This window comes from Dromiciops gliroides, chromosome 5, assembly GCF_019393635.1.
Source record: "Dromiciops gliroides isolate mDroGli1 chromosome 5, mDroGli1.pri, whole genome shotgun sequence".
Lineage (NCBI taxonomy): Eukaryota > Metazoa > Chordata > Mammalia > Microbiotheria > Microbiotheriidae > Dromiciops > Dromiciops gliroides.
This window is the reverse complement of record NC_057865.1, coordinates 91575143-91596095: the sequence shown is the minus strand read 5'-3', so window position 1 is coordinate 91596095 and position 20953 is coordinate 91575143. Positions and strand designations below refer to the sequence as shown.

At 37.6% G+C, this 20953-nt stretch overlaps 1 protein-coding gene and 1 pseudogene across 1 annotated transcript in view; one reads left to right on the top strand and one right to left on the bottom strand.

Annotated features, from left to right (window-relative positions):
* The window catches only part of LOC122729469 (polypeptide N-acetylgalactosaminyltransferase 11-like), a 68999-nt gene that overhangs the window by 35041 nt on the left and 13005 nt on the right, over positions 1 to 20953 (top strand). The window contains exon 5 of the mRNA XM_043968362.1: positions 1315 to 1564. Within this exon, the coding sequence (XP_043824297.1) occupies positions 1315 to 1564 (250 nt within the window). The remainder of the gene's footprint in view (positions 1 to 1314; positions 1565 to 20953) is intronic.
* Positions 3637 to 3982, bottom strand: LOC122729470 (annotated as a pseudogene).

Here is a 20953-nt window from a genome sequence, read left to right as displayed (position 1 = left end):
GGACTTCATGTTAGCTACAGGACAAAGCTCAAATTCTTCTGATCTAGCATTCAAAACTTTCCATATTTTGCCTCCTATTTTTAATCTCCCTCTCTTCCCTACTATGAACTACACTCTAGCCAGGCTACTTTGCTGATGATTTTCCTTAAAGAATATAAATTCATGGGGCGGCTAGGTGGTGCAGTGGATAAAGCACCGGCCCTGGATTCAGGAGGACCTGAGTTCAAATCCGGCCTCAGACACTTAACACTTACTAGCTGTGTGACCCTGGGCAAGTCACTTAACCCCATTGCCCAGTAAAAAAAAAAAGAAGAAGAAGAAGAAGAAGAAGAAGGTAAATTCATTCCCACTTTCTTGCCTTTGCATTCCTTCATGCAAAATGTTCTTTACCCTTCTCTACCCAATTTGGAATTCTTCTGCCATCTAACTAGTCCCATTCATCCTATAAGCCCCTGTTTAAATCTTCCATTCTTGTCCAATGCAAGTTCCCTGAGAGCAGAAATGGCCTTGCTTTTCTGTTTGTATCCCCAAAGCTTGGCACAATGCTTTGCACATAATACTTAATGCTTTTTCATTCTTTCATTCATTCCATCCTCTAAGAAACCTCCTTTGATTGTGGTGATCTCTCCCTTCCATATTATATCACTTGTAATATCACACAGTTTAGTCTTTATTCTGTAATATTATTGTTTTCTTTGTGTTGATCATGTCACCATAACTAAATTATGAACTTTTTGGGAGCAAGGACCTATCAAGCTTCTTTTCTATTTCGCAAAGCATCTGGCATGGTGTTTGGTACATCTTGGGCAATATTCTTTAATTATTTAATTGACTCAAATCTTATCTATCTTTAAAGAGCTAACTCAATTCCATTTCATCATCCTCCATTCCAGTCCACTGTAACCTCTCTTTTTTGAAACTCTATAATCCTTTTTTGTCTGTGATATTTTTTGCAACTTATTGTTAATGGCATATAATTTTGTATTATTTGTTATGTTATTTAACTGTTGCATACTTCTTGAAGACAAAGGCTATGTCTTATACTTGTCTTAAACTCTTACAACACTAAGAGCTCCTTGAGGGGAGGTATTGTTTCTATCTTCTTCATATCCCCAAACAGCACAGTGCCTGGTATACATCAAGTGCTTAATATATGTTGATTTACTTGTTGATAATGCTGAACATATACTAGGTGCTCAAGAATGCCCATTGAATCTAACTGTATTTTAACATGGGTATTTTGGATTGAAAGAGTACTAGTATCTAAGCTGAATGTTATTAAGATCTACTTGACCTTTGGTTTTATGCTTCTAGGAAAAGTTCTTGTGTTCCTAGACAGTCACTGTGAGGTGAATAAAATGTGGCTACAGCCCTTATTGTTTGCGATCCAAAAAGACTACAGCATGGTGGTGTCCCCCCTGATTGATGCAATCAATGCTTACACTCTCAAGTATAAGCCATCTCCTATCCTTCGTGGAGGGTTCACCTGGAATCTACACTTTAAATGGGAGTTTGTCCCTCCATCTAAGTTACTAGGACCAGAAGGAGCTGCTGCACCAATAAAGTAAGATTTCTCTTAATATATAGAAAACTAGTGTGTGCCTTATAGGAAAGAATGGATTATTTCAGAGGCAATTCCTTCAGTTTCTTGTGCTTAAAGAATAGAAAGTGTTAAAATTCCAGATTAATTGTTATTATTGAAAATTTTCGTGTACATCTTTCCCAGAAAGATTCAGTGAACTATCACTTGCCAGACACCTGGAAGGTTTTATTTCTCTGCACATTAACTCAAGATGACCATTATGCTCCAAAATATTCATGGTATTGGTTTTCCCATCTAATCTCATAGGTATTAAAGCATCAACTGAGATATGGAAAATGCCACTGAGTCCAACTCTATCATTTTATAGGTGAGGAAATTGAGGCACAGAGAGGATAAGTGATCTGCACATAACTAGTGTCTAAGGCAGGATTTAAACTCAGTCAGGTCTTCATGGCTTCAAGTGCATGTTCTCTCCACTATGTCACCTAGCTGCCTTTATTTTGGATCCTATACTCAGGTGCATATGAGCATATTAGTCAAATTAATTATATGGCACCATTGCTTATAATTCCACACAACAGGAACATTTTGTCAAGGTCAAACAAAATAACTTTTCACCAAGAATTTATGGTCTAGAGTTTGAATTGGAGTTAATATGACTCCTAATTCTTGTCTTTGAAAATTTTTGTTTCTAATAATATATGTGTACATATATACATATACATATACATTAATTTATGTTTATATAAAAACACAAACCAAATTTAATTTGCTGCTAATTCTTCACTTTAAATGGTCTAAGTCTGAAGTTTGTGATTTTTCTGTTCCTGAAAGCTTCTGAAGGAAATAGCTTCTCATGGATACTATAAAAAGCAAAGCACTTTATAGCTGAAGCAATTGCTAGGGGGCAATCTTGGCTAAGTAACACCAAAGCTATATGTAGATTAAGTCAAATACCAGAGTAATTGGGTCAGGAATATTTTCTTTTAAAAAAAATAGTAAAAGTCAGAGATATTGCACAGGGGAATGACCATCTTTGACTGTGTGGAATTGGTCAAGGAGCTTATTGTCTAGCAAGAAAGAGATTTTGTATCTTTCCTTATAAGGATATGAGATCTCAGCCCCCAAAACTACATCTTTTCTTCCCTCCCCATAAAATTTCCTTTTCCTGATAGCTGAAGTGAGGAAAGTAGCAAAGCTGTAATGATTCTAGGCTAGCCTCAAACCCAGAAAGCCAAGTTTATGCTAAGGAGGTTTTTTACAACTAGCCAAAACAGGATCAATTATAAAGGATAATTCTAATGAAGATCATTATATTAAGATGAGGTTTATAATAAACTGTAAAAGAAGAAAGTAAAAGAAAGTTTAGGACAGTTGAGAAAGAAACAACATATTACATTTTATGCCCCACCCCCAATTCTCTCTGAGAATGGGGAAGAAGGAAATTGAGTGGGGAGGAGGTAATATTATAATGTGGAAGTGAAAGTAGAAAGGGAAGATTGAAGAAGGGAGGAGAAAGAGAGGAGGGGAAGAGAAAACCACCTCCCCTAGTAATTAATAAAACATGGGCATTAACTCTTTAACTGGTAGGGTTTTGTTTTGGGTTTTTTTGGTTAATGTGTGTAATCTTTTGGGGGTAAGTAGATTACAAATAATTTAGAGCTTTCTAAGCTATTTTTAGGCATAACTTTTCTATAGAGATTATCTGATCCACAAAGAGGGGTAGGGAGGAAGATCAATAAAGAACTATGTTGAAGTAAAAAAAGCAATTTAATTTTACTGTTTTTTTTAAAGACTGCTCAAAGTTTATTAGTTTCCGTTGAGTACAAAGTAAACAAAGATACAGAGGCTTCTGGAAAGCACATAGGTGATTTGGATACTAAAAAAAAAACAAACAATGACAATGTTGTTTCTTTTCATTATTTTTTTTTGGTGTTTTGCTTTTGTTTTCCTTTATAAAAAACCACACACACAACACAACTATTTCTACGCTTAAGCAGCCTGTCTATTCTAAGGGAATAGGGAAGGGGGAAATGAGCTCTGATGCCTAGCACACTTCAGAAGCAGGGCAGCAGCACAGAGGGTGCTGCTGTTCATGCAGAAGGTCCAGTGTTGGTTTTGCTGGGTTCACTGACATGCTGCTTCCTCATGGCCTCCTGAGCCAGGTCACAGGTGATCGTGCCATGAGCAACCTGGAAAGTTCTTGAGTGCTCTGGGGATTCCAATCCAGTTGTCATGAATGGATGACTCGACTTCCTGAAGAAGAAGCTCGCCCACCAGTGGCCTGGGTCTGATTTGGGAAGACCAGGATGGTGGGGGAATCACTTTCCCAGAGTACTCAGCACTTCCACAGGAGCTGTAGCTGGAAGTGGAACCCAGACGACTTCAGTAGTAGTCATGGGTTGCTATGAGTGAACCACTGGACAGTATTGCTGTCATCTTGCTTGTTTCTTCTTGTGCTGATGTAAGCCTCAGTGGCGGCTCCCAAGCAGGCCCTGTCAGGCAGTGGGCTGCAGCGGACGATCATGGGTGACCTGGCTCGGGGGAAGGGGGTACTAGGCCACAGAGCCCATTTGTAAAGGAGATAACAGGAGGATACTCCATGGCAATGGAAAATGCGAGAGTTCTTTGGGTTTTCTACTGTTGTTTTAAAAGATAAATTCATCCAGTTTTAAAATCAAGAATGGAGAACACAGAAACATGTGTGTGTGTGTGTGTGTGTGTTCCATATAGTTGGTCAGTATAAGAAATGGCAGAAGAAAAACTAATTAACAGGGGTGGAAGAAAAATATGAAACAAAGAATACACTGTACTGAATACTAGCATCTAGTGCAAAAATGGTTTAAGGCAGTAGCAGAAAATCCAGGCTTAGCAATGTTCAAAGCAGTAACTATGATGCCGGGTGAATGCTAGATTCAAGTGGCTAGATAGTCTGACACAAGGATTCTTAACTGAATGTGGGAGTTGTGAAAAATTTGGCAACAGTAAAAGGTTATGTATACCTATTTTATATACCTACATACCTGCGGTCATGTAGAAATTTCTCAGGCGAAAAGGAGTCGTGAGTGGAAAAAGTTTAAAAAGCGCTAGTCTAACAGACCTTGCTGAAACAGGACCAAGGATAGCTCCTTAGGAGTCAAGTCAGTGGAGGTTTCACATTCTGAAGCAGTACCTGCAGAAGTGAAGATGATTTTAACTCAAGGCTACAGGATAATGGAAGAGCCACCATGAGCTATTTTTAGTACATCCCAAATTCTTTTATGCTTGTAGATTTCAAAGTGTAGGTTTCAAACTGTTATCATTTCCATTAGAAACGCTAATTATTGTGTGACCCTGGACAAGTCACTTAACCCTAATTGCCTAGCCCCCCCCAAAAAAAAGAAATGCTAATTATGGGGGCAGCTAGGTGGTGAAGTAGATAAAGCACCAGCCCTGGATTCAGGAAGACCTGAGTTCAAATCTGACCTCCGACGCTTGACACTTGCTAGCTCTGTGACCATGGGCAAGTCACTTAACCACCATTTCCCCACCCCCCCCCAAAAAAAAGAAAGAAAGAAATGCTAATTAATTTATCATAGGATCTTCCCCAACTCAGATCAAGCTTCAAAATTTGGTTCATTGGTTCCTTGTTCTGCTTTATTGCTGCCATTACATCCTCTTCTAACATAAGTTAGAATTAACTGTTTTAGTTGGTCATCAAAAGTCTCCTTGGCAAAAGCATGGCTTCCTGGGTTCGAAGCTAATTTAGGATCATTCTAGCTTTACTCTTTTTCTTCTCTCAGCTAGCAGGAAGAAGAAAAGGCATGGAATGGAGAAAAAGATGCAGCTTTACATGCCCAGCTTTCCCTATAAGAGAGGATTGCAGGCTTTGCCATTCTTTCATGCTCTGCTGTATTAAATACTTTTCTTGAAAGGGCTTTTACTCTGACAGAATCACCCCCATCTAATGTCATTAATTGGTCTACAAAAAAACATGATATATTAATAGAATTATAGGGGTCAATTCAATAAGGTAAATACATAAATGCTATTGATGTCACAGTGTTTGTGGGTTTTGGTTATAGCATAATTAATGACATTGTGAAATGTTTTGATTAGGAAAATATTATGCAAATTATAGCTTTATTGACTGCAAGAAAACAGGAATCTAGCATAATAAACAAAAGGCAAAGTTAAAAAGTTACAGTGAGCTAGACCTTAACTTTTTTATTTGGGTTTTCTTTTTTTATTTCTTTTTTCAGATCTTGTCTATAGGACCAGCCATTGGTCCTATTGGTTGTGAATCAAACTTGGGTTTTTAGTCATCTATTTTAGCCAAAATAGATTTGATTTGACAAGAATACTAGTTTTTCAGACATGCAGAGATCTGCTTTCTAACCTCAGTTCTGGATGTGGTCCCCTTTGGCTTGTTGAAGTATTTCTAATCTGATTGGCTCTCCAAATATTCTTCCTATTGCCCTCATAAGATCTTTCAAGCACTTTATGCATCTCTTTGCATCTTACTCTCTTATCTTTTTCTTTATTTCCCACTTTCTCTTTGAGAGTTGCTTTTTCTTACAACTAATGCCTTCCTTAAGTTGCCTTCCGTCTTACTCCTTAGTTTCCTTTACCCACTTTCCCTCCTGGTTCTGTCTAGTGAAATGTATTTCTGAGTGAGTGTATGTTCATGTGAGTGTATTCTTCTCTCCTTTGACCAGTTCTGAATGAGGTGCAAGTATCACCTGCTCTCCACTTCTTCCATATTTATATGGACTACTTGCATACACCAATAATGTGTGATGATTTTATTTTCCCCATCCTTCCTCTCTCTCTCTTTACTCCAGGGCATCCCTCTTTCCTTCCCTTTCCATTCTTCTTTTAAGATCATTGAAATATAAAAGACTTTCTGCCTAATTAGACTCCCTCTGTGACCCATGATGATAAAGATCCAAGGGGATTCATGTATTATTTTCCCATATTAGAGCATAAACAACATATCATTGTTTAGTCTCTTTTGATTGCCCATGTTTACCTTTAAATGTTTTTCTAGTGGGGCAGCTAGATGATGCAGTGGATAGAGCACCGGCCCTGGAGTCAGGAGTACCTGAGTTCAAATCCGGCCTCAGTCACTTAATACTTACTAGCTGTGTGACCCTGGGCAAGTCACTTAACCCCAATTGCGTCACTTAAAAAAAAAGTTTTTCTAGTTTCCTGTGTTTATATTTCAAAGTTTCTACATAGTTCTGGCCTTTTCATCAGGAATGCTTGGAAGTCCTATTTTGTTTTGTTTGCTTGGTTTTTTTGTTTGTTTTTTTGGTGAGACAATTGGGGTTAAGTGACTTGCCCAAGGTCATACAGCTAGTAAGTGTCAAGTGTCTAAGGCTGGATTTGAACTCAGATCCTCCTGAATCCCTGGCCAGTGCTTTATCCACTGCACTACCTAGCTGCCCCCAGAAGTCCTGTTTTATTAAATGTCCATTTTCCTGTGTAAGATTATATTCAGTTTTGGGGCAGCTAGATGGCGCAGTGGATAGAGCACCGGCCCTGGAGTCAGGAGTACCTGAGTTCAAATCCGGCCTCAGACACTTAACACTTACTAGCTGTGTGACCCTGGGCAAGTCACTTAACCCCAATTGCCTCACTAAAAAAGAAAAAAATATATTATATTCAGTTTTACTGAGTTATTCTTGGCTGTAATTCAAGATCTTTTGCCTTCTGGAAGCCTTCTAATTCATTATAATGGTGATACAGATTAGATTTCTCACCATTAAATTGTAAATTCCTTGAGGCCAGGAATTGTTTTATCCCCATTGATTAGTACACTACCTGGAATATAGTAGGCACTTAATAAATGCTCATTGATTGACTGGCTTCTATTGATTAATGGATTCTAAATCGTGATTCTGATTAATTTCTTAGTACTTGAATTCTTGCTGGCTGCTTGCAATAGTTTTTCTTTGACCTGAAAGCTCTAGGTTTTGGCTATAATTTTCCTGGGAGTTTTCACGTTGGGGTTTCATTCAGAAGATGACCAGTGGATTCTTTCTGCTTCGACTCTGCCTTATGATTATAAGAGAACTGGGCAGTTATATTTTATGATGTCTTGAAATATGGTGTCTAGGCTTTTTTGTTTGTTTTTCTGGTAGTTAAATAACTCAAATTATCTTTCCTTGATCTGTTTTCTAGGTCAGTTGTTTTTACTGTGGGATATTTTATACTTTCTTCTATTTTTTCAATCTTTTGACTTTGCTCTAATGTTTCTTAACATATCATGGAGTCATTAGCTTCTATTTGGTTAATTCTAATTTTCAGGGAGGTTTTTTCTTGGTAAGGTTTTATATATCTTGTTCCAAGCTGTTAATTCTCTTTCAACATCTTTTCCCCATAGTTCTCATTTCTTTTCCTTTTTTCTACCTAGCACTCTCAATTGTTTTTTTAAAGTAATTTTTGGCTCTTAAAAAACCTCCTGCTTTATCTCTTCCAGGAATTCTAGTTGTATTTGTGCTTTGCTTGTAAAAGTCATTCTCTTCCTCTGGGTTTTTTATTAAGCATCTCTGTCACTATAATAGCACTTTATGTTTTTTCCTTCATTATTCCAACATTCTTCCTGATTTGGACTGTATGGTAGATCCAGGCTCTGCTCACTTCTGGAAACAGTGCTTGAGCTGAGTATTTTTTTCCTCTTGGGTACTTTTGTAGATTTGGTGGGGTATTGAATGCTGTGTTATTTCAGGATCTTGGGAACTGTTCAAGTTGAAAGCCTTCAAGCTTTCAGTGATCTCAAAGTGGTGTGATGTGGGACAAATTCTTTTCACTGCCTTTCTGGTCTGAACTCTATAAGTTCTTGATCCAGATGTGAGTCTGAGCAAAATGTCTGTGGACTTATTTCTGGTTGGCAGTTCCAATAGATTACTGCTAGACTCTGCCACTATCAGTCAGCTGGAAAGCTAAGCAGGTTCAGAGTGACCAAATTGCCAGGTCCCTTTTGGTCTGGAATTGTTCTGGTTATTTCACTGCAGGCTTCAAACTTGACTAGAGGCTAGATAGAAATTAATCCCTATTCCATTACTATTTGCCTCTAAACTTATTACGTGATCATTACATAGCATACTACATAGCCTATGACCACACGTCATCCTAAAATGCTATCCCTAAGTGCAGGTTCCCTCCTGAGTCCACTGTGGATGTGTGAACTGGAACTGGGTATTGAGCAACAGAGCTACCAGTTGGCACTTATACTCACATCCTGCACTAGTTGGGGATTCCCCTCTTCCTGCCCTGGTACATAACCTCAGTCCTCTTTTAGTCTCTAGAGATACTGGAATACTCTAGGTAGCATACCTTTGGATAGACCTTATCCCCAGTATGTGCAGACTTCTTTGTCTGTCCTCCTATGCCAATATAGACTAGGAAAATGTAATTTTCCTCTTGGATTTCTTGATCAGGACTTGGTCTTATGCATTTCTAGAACTTTGACTCCCAACTCAAGTAAATTGACTATCCTTCCTTTTCTCCTTCCTCTGGTTCCCAGGGCAAGAAAAAGTTTTTTTTTTCCTATTGACCTACAAAGATTCTTTCCCAGGCTCTGGGTCTTTTTACACTAACCTAGGAGTTGCCAGGTTTACTTTCTTGGAGCTTTCTTTGACTATTCCCTGTAAGTTTTTTCAGCTCTCTGACCCATTTTTAAAATTTTCCTGAAGCAACTTTGTTAGCTGGTTATTCCGACTGGTTTTGCCCTTCTGGTTAAGTTTGATTCTCCAATTATTTCTGCAGACAAACATCTGAACTCTGATATCTTGAGACAATATGGCCTAGGGCAATGAATTTTAGACTACTATGATCCTTGAGCATGCATTCCCCATGCTTGTTCTCTGCAGAGTTACCCAAACTTATTTTTCTCTTCAAGGCCTATGCATGACTCCTCTTAGAATAAGAGAAGTATTGTCAAGAAAGTGTAAACATTTTTTTTAATTCAACAAACATCTATTAAGCACCAACTATGTACAAAGCACTATCCTAGGTGCTGAGGAAGATACAGATTTTAGAATAGTCTTTCAGATTTCCCTATTTCTATCAAGGCTATCATTTCTTCATTGCTCTCTCCACCCTCATCCCCAGCCAATCAATTGCCAAATCCTTTATATTCTACTTCCACAACAACTGTTCCATATATCCCCTTTTCTCCATTAACATGCCACCCTAGTTCAGGCCCTCATCACCTCTCAACTGGACAAATAGAAGATTACTGCCAATAATGAATTCTCGAAAGTAGTTGTATGTATTTGAATTTGCGCCATTCAAAGTTATAATCATGTAAAATATGATCATTGTTCCAGTCCAATGGGAATATGCAGTGCAAGTTCAAACAATGTGATCTCTTTGAGGGATTCATTATTCCTACTAATCAGAACCTGGTTAGTCTCCTAGTTGGGCTCCCTGTCTCCAGTATCTTTCTTCCCTAAACTAGCCTCAACATAATGACAAAATTGATACTCCTAAAACACAGACCTAATCATGTCACTACTGTAGTCAAACATCTAGAGGTAAATACAAGATACTCAGCATTGGCAATTAAGCTACCAAGCAATCTGGCTCCCACTAACTTTTCTAGTATTATTTCACATCACTCTCTTTCATACATTTTATACTCTAGCTAAACTGACTTGTTAACAACCTTCCATCTTTCACCTCCATGTCTGTCTTGAATGTATTCCTTCTTTATCTGCCCCTCTTAGAATCCTTAGTTTTCTTCAAAGCAAAGCTCAACTGCCACATCCTTTCCTTCTCCCTCCCTATTTTTGAAATTATTTTGTATAATTATGTATTTACTCATCTATGTAAATGTTGTATTCTAGAAGTAGACTGTAAGCTCTCTGTGGATAGAGAAAGTTACTTTTTTTTTTTTAGTGAGGCAATTGGGGTTAAGTGATTTGCCCAGGGTCACACAGCTAGTAAGTGTTAAGTGTCTTAGGCTGGATTTGAACTCAGGTACTCCTGACTCCAGGGCCGGTGCTCTATCCAATGCGCCACCTAGCTGCCCCAAAAGTTACTTTTTTTGTCTTGTATCCCCACCATCTATCACAACACCTTGCATATATTATTATACACTTAATAAGTATGAATTGACTAAGATCAGATTCTCCCTGGCATGAAGCTTACAGTATACTAAGGGAATAAGACATAAGTAAATATATTTTGTTCAGTTGTTTTTTTAATCATATCCAACTCTTCAGACCCCATTTGAGGTTTTCTTGGCAGAGATACTGAAGTGGTTTGCCATTTTCTTTTCCAGCTCATTTTACAAATGAAGAAACTGAGGCAAGCAGAGTTAAATGACTTGCCCATGGTCACACAGCTAGTAAGTGTCTAAAGTCAGATTTGAACTCAGGAAGAGGAATCTTCCTCATGCTAGGTCCAGATCTAGTCACTGAACCACCTAGCTGCCCCTAAGTTAATATAGTACGTATCAGTCCATGATAAGTGAATTAGGGGGGTGAAAAACAAAATGGGTTTGGGGGCCAGTGGAGGATGTATCCCTGCTATTATATATATGCCTCAACTCCTGGCTCACTGGCAAAAGTGACATGACTTTACAAAGTCATTCATTTCTCTAGTCTCCTAGCCTGAGTTGCCTCCACGACTCCCAGCAAAGACAAACTCACAACAAAGAAAAGCTTTTCCTTGCCACCAACATGGAAAGAACTATAATATTAGAATGATAAACCACTTTTCATGGTTTTCTGTCTCTCAATCTCTAGCACTCAGTTCTAAACCCAATTTTCATTTCATTTCAACATTTACTTAGAAGTAGCATGGCTTAGGGAAACGAATGGTGGAGTCAAGGGACCTGGGTTCTAATCCCACTTTCCAGCCCTCAAAAACTATTTGACCATGGGCTGTCAAGTTATTGAACTCAGAATTGGTTTCCTTATCAGTGATATGTGATGCGATGTACACTAATTACCTCACAATGCTGTGAGGAAAGTTCCTGGAACATCTTGAAATGTTTTACTAATGACATACATTTAAAATATCCAAGACACTATGCTAGGCCCTGGAGGGGTTGGCAGAATAGTTGACCAGGGAGATATTGTTTGTTTGTTTGTTTTGGTTTCTTTTGGTTTGGTTTTTTGTTACAGCACAGTAACAGAGACTAAAGTCATATCACTCCAAGATAAGGGATGAAATAAAACCATGTGCTTTTTCCTGTCCCGGGATGGGAGATTAATTGGATTGCTATATGAATGTTTTTCCAAATAGTTTCATATACTATCTTCAGCATGCATGGCATGGGTTGACTATCTCCAAAGGATTCCCTTTTAGATTTTGTTTAAAGTTGCTTAATTTTCTTAATGGAAAGGTCTGTTTTTGGATGTTCTTTTGGCATGAAAAGTAATGCTTATAAATATGTGGGTGGTAAACCAGTGTGCCAGTATTTTGAATATCAAATTACATGTTTCACCCCCAAACATGTAACTATGACAGTGAGTATCATATTACTGCCATCTGGTGACAGCCTGGTGAAATTGAAGGCATAAACTAAAGTGATTAAAGTTAACATCAAGGTCTTCAGCTCCAAATGATTTAGAAAACAAAACAAAACAAAACAAAACAAAAAACCTCCCCAACAATTAGCATTGTCTAAAAGAAGAACTGGATGCCTTAGAAGGAATGGAGTTCCATTATTGATTGGAGAGATGCAGGTCAAAACAGTTCTGGGGAAAAAAAATCTAGGTACTACCTCATAACTAATGGATTGGATAATAGGACAGCAGAGGAAAATGACAAATGTTGTAGGGGATATGGGGGAAATTAGACATTAATACCCTCTTGGTAAAGTTGTAAACTGATTCAAACATTCTGTAGAGCAATTTGGAACTATGGCCAAAGGGCTATAAAACCATACATACTCTTTGACCTAGTAATACCACTACTAGGTTGTTATCCAAAAAGAGATTTTTTTTTTAAAAGTTGAATTCAAAATTGAGGAGATGCCCATCAATTGGGGAATGGCTGAAAAATTGTGGGATGAGATTCTGATGGAACACTATTGTGCTATAAGAAATGATGAGCAGGATGTTTTCAGAAAAACTTGCAAAGACTTACATGAGCTGGTGCAAAGTGAAATGTACCATATACAAAATAGTATCAATATTGTAAGATGATCTGCTGTGAATGACTTACTTATTTTCAGCAACACAATGATCCAAGACAACTCTGAAGCACTTATGGAAAAGACAGTCCATCTCTAGAGAAAGAACTGATAGTGTCTGAATACAGATTGAAGCATAATATTTTTAGTTCCTTTTTCTAAAGTTTTTTGTCTGTTTTCTTTCGCAACCTGACTAATGTGGAAATGTTTTGCATGACTACACATGTATAACTTATGTTGAATTGCTTGAGTTCTTAAGGGGGTGGGCAGGGAGGGAGGAAGAGAATTTGGAACATGAAGTTTTAAAAATCGATGTTGAAATTTGTTTTTACATGTAATTTTGGAAAAAATAAAATTCTAAATAAATGGAAAAAAAGGAGGAATGTAGTTCTCTCCATCTTGCCTTCAGGCACAGAAGGGTGAAGAGGGTGAGGTAGCAAATGACCACTTAATATGGGTCATCATACCATACATTTAGAGCTGGATCTTATAGTAGGATTTTGGTTCAGGTATAGCCTGGACTGAATATAACTTGTGAGTTCCCTTCTAACTCAGTGAAGAACTTCTTAATAATTAAAGGTGCCAGAGAGGAAACAAATTGTTTCAATAAGAAGTGAGTTCACTGTCTGTAGAAGTGTTCAAGGGGACACTGAATAATGATTTGTCAGGTAGAGGTTGGACTAGATCCCCTCTAACTCTCATATTCCATGGCTTTAGATAGTGTGATAGAGGACTTAGATATAGTCATGAAAGCAAAGATTCTTTCTTTGGAAATTCTGTATTTGGAGGGTTTTTAAAATCCTTACTAGATAGAAATAGAAAATATTCAAAAATTTTGAAGTCAATGAAAAACAAATAACTCTTATTTTGTTGTTGTTAAAAAAAGAAACAGCATATTTTGAGAGGGAAATGGAAACATATATAATATATGTTTTTAGTGATCTGTCCAGATTTAAATTCACTGTTAGTTTCAAAACATAAAAAATGCATTAGGCATAATTTAGTTTGCTCATAAAATGATTGTGTTTGAAGTATTGGATTAGTTTATTTAAATAACATACATTTGCTAATGGAATTTGTGTTTAAATGTTTTGTTTAGTTTGTTACAAATGGAGTCATAAACTGCCAAAGTTTGGAGAATTTTGTACCTTGTGGTTTTGCCCATTTAAGAGAAGTAGGCAAAACTCTGAGAACAGAAAGAATCATCAATATTATTAGAAAGCAAAGAGAAATATTACTATAAAGGACCCTACATCCTGAAAAATATGTCAGACACATTGTTTTTCATAAAAGGAGCTCAGGAAGAAAAGGAAGGGACAAGAGGGAATCCCAAAATCATTGAGTAGAACTTTTATGTCATGGAACGCTGTCTAACCAGTCTCAATTTCTAAACAGTGGCTTCTGTTTCTTCTGAAGTTTTATTTTTGCTGAAAGATAAAAATGTGAATATGTCAGAATTTAGAATGTTAAAGTATCTTTCATTGACCTTCTATTTTCATAGCTCATGGGAATAATTTTTTAATAATTTTGATGGATTTCTTAAAATTGAAATTTTGGTTTCTTCTACCTTTTTACATGTCATTGTATTTCTGAATTTAGTACTATTATCATTTCCAAACAGAAGTGGGGGTTTTTGTGTTCTAAAGCAAGTAAGAGAGAAGAAGTTATGAATTAAAGTTTTATCCGGAATAGCTTATTCAACATAAACAATGGCATCTTACATGAGATAAAAATAGATTTAAAAAATCTAGTCTGCATAAATTCAACTTCATTGACATAAATTTTGAAAATATGTTAAGGCAAATGAAATATTGGTTTAATATTCAGAGTTCAGATAAACTTAAGTTCTCAGCTTTCAATAAATAAATGTCATCTCATTTGTGGATCTTAAGGAAAACTTAGGTTTATACTTCTTTTCAACTCTAAAATCAATAACAGATTTTATTTTATTTTCTTCTCTGAGACTTTTAAGCAAGGAGAGCAGTAAATTCATTATTTCTAATCTCTACAGGAGTAAAAGGACACTACTGCAAGTGTCATTTGCACCAGTCTTTCCATGTTTAGTTACGGATAGGGAGAAACATCCACCAACCACTAGTTCCAAAAGCAACCAAAGAAAGCTCACAAGCAAAGATGACACAGAAACTGTCTTCATCCTGGTGTGAAAATGGCAGTGTTCTTGAGGGAGAAATGCTTCTTGCTGTTATCGTTGGGAATTATTGTTCTGAATTGCTTATCCTCAGGATACAATAATGCTGGGATTTACATAATGCTTAATGACTACTATCTCATTTGATCCTCACAACAATCCTGTAAGTACTATTATTATCTCTGTCTTACACACATAGAAACTGAGGATTAGAGAGATAAAATGTCTCGTTCATTTAGTTGAAAAGTGGAGGATGCTAGATTCCAACCCAGGTCTTTTCTAATTCTTTAGAGAAGTTCTCTCTCCTCTACAACCCACTGCTGAGATCATTCCTGCTGTAGGGTTTTTTGCAAAGGTTTAGGGACCTACAGGCTGTATAGAAATATCCCTATGTTAAGCATGTTATTTGTCAGGTTAAAAAAAAAAATCAAAATACATAATTTAAAATTTTTTCCAGACAAAATATAACTCAAGTCTGAGATGGTATGTGTGTGTACGTGTGTGTGTGGCAAGAATAGGAAAGAACCTCATTTATATTACCTAAATGTTTTCTCTTTGTTTTTTTTTCACATCTGAAGGCTAGAGATAGTTAGTGTCTTATATTTCTTTTGTATCCCTCCCAATGCTTCATATGGTGTTGTATACAAATTAGGTATTTAAAATGCCTTTTTAAATAAATGAATGAAAAAATTGTGTTTATTATGCACAAAATACTATGCAAAGGGCTGAGGGTACAAACAGAAAAGTGAAGAGAGTCCCCATTCTCAAGGAGCTCACATTTTCATAGGGGGAGACAACACATATAAGAGGTTTCAGCTTCAAGTCATATGGAAAGTTCTCAAGGTTCCTAGGGCTCTTTGGAAAAATGCTTCTTCTACTGATAAAACCATGTCTGTTTCTAATGTGAAACCATTTGACAATGCCAAGGACCTTAGTGGTGAGATGATTCTTTTCTGGGTCTTTCCTACCTGTGACTGTTGAAGAAGCAGTGGCTGAGGCACCCACAGAATCAGTTGCCAGGTTGAACTTCCACAGAGGTTGCTTCTAGGAACGATGGCTGCAAGGGCCAAATGTGGTGCTGGTGGTGGTGGGTGCTACTCTCAGGGCTCTTGGGCTTAGCAATTGTTGGTAGCAGTTGGTTAATAGTGCTGGTGTTGGGAGGAAGGTGGGACCCTTCTCCCCAGTGATTGTTCCCCTCAGTGATGACTATGGGGCCCAGAGTGGAAGAAGGGCTTTTAGTCTGTGGGACACTGCTATTCCCAAGACTCTTTGACTCAGGGTCCTAAACTATCTCTGTCATGGCTTGATGGGAGGTTGATGTTTGAGGTAATGATTCTCCTAGTACATGCTGCTCCCAACTCTCTTAGGGTGCCTTTTTTGCTTCAGAATGAATGATCCATTCTGTTCTTCTTAGTCCTATTCCTTAGTGGGGATAGAAATGGGAGTGAGATGTCTCATAAGTTGAGTCGACATGGATTCCATGCTGCAGGTTGAAACCTCTTTAACTGAGGAGCAAAGGAAGAGCATAATCAGGAAAGTCATGCAGTTAGAAGACAAAATTGTCTCTTCATAATTTCAGAAATTAGGATACACTTTTTAGAGAGAATATCATCAAAGTGTTTGAAGTCAGCCTTCTAGAGTTTGACACTGAGATAAGCAGGTTGTGGGAATGCAAATTGTTTCCCCCTCAGTTTGCTGTACTCAGCATTTTGCACAGTGTGCATTTTAATGTTAGTATATGTGCAGCTGGTTCTGACTTCTATTTCCCTCTAAACCCCTCCAGCTGAAGAGCCCTTGCTGCCTACATTGCTTTCCAGTGTTTCCAGTGCTAAGCAGGGCGGGCAGTTTTATCTTGAAGCATCTGTGTGGTTGTTTCTTCAACACAAAGCTTTGTACATAGATTGAAATCAAGATGGATGGAATACCTTAACTTTTAAAAGCAGGTTAATGTAGTTCAGATTCTTGCCAGAGTATGATGGTGAACCAAAAGGTACAGTAAGAGCTATTATCTGGTACTTGGCAATGAAAGAAGATGCTTTCATCATCTAGTGTGTATCATTTGGTTAGCGTGCAAAATGCTGTGACCTCACAAATGGAATATATTCTTGGCACACTTTCAATTTAATATAGGTCTCTCAACAAAATATTTGGTTGAATTGAAATGAAATGAAGAAAGACTAAAGATGAAAAGTATGTATAACTTTACATTTCATGGTCCTTAGTGGCAATAGCCTTAAAGTTTACAAAATGGTGATATTTACCCATAAAATAAGACAGTATCAAGCTCCAAATGAAGCAAGACATCCCACTTTCTAGTTTAAAGAATTGTACAAAAAATTAATTATTAATAATAACTATAACTAACCTGGAAAAATATAACTGGACTTATGAAAAATTATGATTATATGAAAAATTATAGGTTTAGAAAAATTATAAGTGGGCCGTAAGTCCCTTCGTGGTCGCCATTCAAATGTGAAAATATTTTGTTAATTAGGGCTAATTTTGGGGGGCTAAACTATGGATGACTAATCTGGGGACTTGTGACTAACTGGCTATCTGACTGCGTTTAATTTAATATGGGCCGTTTATAAAGTTCCACCACACTGCTCCACTCCCAAATTGATAAGCACAGGATTAAGAAGCCTCTTAACTAAATAATCAAAGCAGAGTTTATTTATGAGATACTATTTCAAATTAGGAATACAGGGAAATAAAGTACAACCCGACTGCTTTCCTGAGGTCTCTTTCCACTGCGTCTCTTTCCCACTTGCTGCTCAAAGAACTTCTTGAATACAATAAGGGCCTTAGCCGCCTCCAGCCTCAGGGCACGTTACACTTTCCCTGGTTTGTATTTAGGCCTGTAACCTTCTGTCTGTCTGCTCTGTCAGTTTGCCCTTCGGCCTCTCTTTTGCCTGCTCCTAGTCCTTCTCGTCTTCTCCTGCGTCCTTGTAGCCCCATCTCTAGTCTCCAATCTTTGCCGTCTCCTCAGCCATCCAAACCCCTGAGTCTTGTCTATCTAGCCCGTCCTCTAGTCTGTCCTCCCTCCTGTCTCACTCCCAGGTCTATATATACCTTTTCTTCTTTCCACTCAAATCTCGGGGCTTCCTTTGCCCCCACAGACCAAGCTAATCTGCCAGCCAGAGCTGCAGCTGGTGTTTGTGGGGGGGGGGGGATGCTCTCGAGCCTCATGCCTCAGCACAGGTTATCCGGGATCTTTCAGATAGCTCCGCTCAGGTCGGAGGGAGCTGGGGCTTTTTTTTCCACCCCCCAGCTGTCTGACCTGGCGTCTTGTATAGCCCACAGGGCTTTTTCCCTCAGCTGAAGCTGAGGAGGAGGGGGAGAGACCCTGAGGGCCTAAGGCTTTCTAATCTCAGCCTAAAGGTAGGGTCCCCAAATCAAAATAAATTTCCACAGAATCAATACATATTTTATATATAAATACATACACATATATACACATACATACATATATATAGTGTGAGTTGAAAATGACATTGTAGGGGCAGCTAGGTGATGCAGTGGACAGAGCACTGGCCCTGGAGTCAGGAGGACCTGAGTTCAAATCTGGCCTCAGACACTTGATACTTACTAGCTGTGTAACCCTGGGCAAGTCACTTAACCCCCATTGCCTCGCCAAAAAAAAGAAAAGAAAAGAAAAAAATGCCATTGTAAAAGGACATCATAGAAGTTACTGATACTAAAATAAAGGAATGTTAAAAGAATGCTAATCACTGTGTAAAAAGTACATTGTTGGAGGCAGCTAGGTGGCACAGTGGATAAAGCACTGGCCTTGGATTCAGGAGGACCTGAGTTCAAATCCAGCCTCAGACACTTGACACTAGCTGTGTGACCCTGGGAAAGTCACTTAACCCTCATTGGCCTGCCCCTCCCCCCCAAAAAAGTACACGGTGGCTCCTAGGTGGCATCAGGCATAGAAAATCAGGAAGACCTGACTTCAAACATCACCTCAGACACTAGTGTGACCCTGGGCAAGTCATGTATCCTCTTCAATCTCAGTTTTCTCATCTATAAAAATGGAGATAATAATAATAACATCTATAAATTCATTAGCCTGATACAATAGAAAAAGAATGCTGGCCATGGACTAACAGGGTGGGGGTTTGCTTGCTAGTACTGACATTTTGTGATTATGCACAAGTCAGTTTCCTTCTCTGGTGCTCAGCTGACTCATCTGTAAAATGGGGATAATGACACTTATACTACCTGCTTCAAGATTGTGGTGATCAAAAGACTTTTTAAACTATAAGGAGTTATATAAAATGTGAACTATTATTACTATTATTATCATAATGATCCTTGACTGATACTTCTACCAACATGATGCCAGGTCATAATTCCTCCAAGCTCTCTTTAATGTGTGATTTGGAACAGAATTCCAGGTACAAGCAACATTAAAGGTATATTAAAACATTAAAAAGTACATTATGTTAAAGATATGTCTTAATGTTATGCCAAGATTCAAAGTCCAGTAGTTTGAATTAACTTGTTCACATCTCCTCTGTAATAAATAACATTTCATATTCTAAATAACATTTTGATCCATTAGATTGCATCACTCCAGAAATATAGGGGGACAGAAAGTGGTAAGATCTATCTATCTATTAATCTATTTATCTATCTCTATCCATCCATCCATCCATCTATCCAAATATATGCACACATATATTATACATACATACATACATATATTGCCATGTAATATATGTACACATACCCATGTTATGTGTATATGTCTATATACACACAAAAATACCTGTACATATATTCCCAGACAATAACATTGCTTCCTTAAAGTTAGCTTGGCAATTATCTAACAAGAGAATAGTTTTTATATCCTTGGCTAAATATATGGCTCTGAAATGATCTTTCACAGAAAGTACCAAAAGGTAATAAAACTAGTGAAGAGGCAACTAGGTAGTACAGTAGATAAAGCACCGGCCTTGGATTCAGGAGTGCCTGAGCTCAAATCCGGCCTCAGACACTTGACACTTACTAGCTGTGTGACCCCGGGCAAGTCACTTAACCCCCATTGTCCCGCAAAAAAAGAAAGAAAGAAAGAAAGAAAGAAAGAAAGAAAGAAAGAAACCTAGTCAGGAAAGATATTTTGTTCCTTTGCTTGTTCATGTATTAGCTTATACTCTGTAGACAACAGGTATACTTATAATACCTTCCAAGGCTCTTGGATGATGGGATATTTTCATTTTTTTTCTTTTTTTGGGGGGGGGGTATACCTATTTTTTTTTACATATAAGGTATTTTATTTTTTCCGTTACATGTAAAGATAGTTCTCAACTTTTGTTTATACAAGCTTTACAATTTCAGATTTTTCTCCCTCCCTCCCCTCCCCTCCCTCTCCCCCTCCCCTAGACAACAGGTAATCTGATATAGGTTATATCTATATACATATACATATATAGATATATATCTATACACACATATATATATACACATAATAATATTAATCCTATTTCTGCATTAGTCCTGTTATAAGAGAAAAAAATCAGAGCAATGATGAAAAACCTCAAAATAGAAAAAAAAAAAACCAGCACTAAAAACAAAAGAAATAGTATGGTTCATTCAGCATCTATACTCCACAGTTCTTTTTTTTTTTTCTTGGATTTGGAGATCCTCTTCTATCATGAGTTCCCTGGAACTCTTCTGTACCATTGCATTGGTGAGAAGAATATAGTCCATCACAGTAGATCAACACTCAATGTTGATGATACTGTGTACAATGTTCTTCTGGTTCTGCTCATCTCACTCATCATCAGCTCACGCAAGACCCTCCAGGTTTCTCTGAACTTCTTCTGCTCATCATTTCGGATATTTTCATTTTTAAAAAAGGGTTTTATTTAATTGTAAACTGCAGCATTAGCCTATACAATACTCATTTCAAGTTTATTCTGTTTAAATCCAAGGAGATTCAATTTGTGGGTACCTGTCCAGATAGAAATTGTCAAGCATTTTCAAAAATAAGTTACCTTATGAAATTGTTCAGACTGCTCTTTGAAAAAGAAAAGTCACAGAATCATTCTGTGGTCTTTGAGTTGGGTGACTTTTTCACTAGCCATTATCTAGCCTTTTAATGCCAAGTTTCAATTTAAAACAC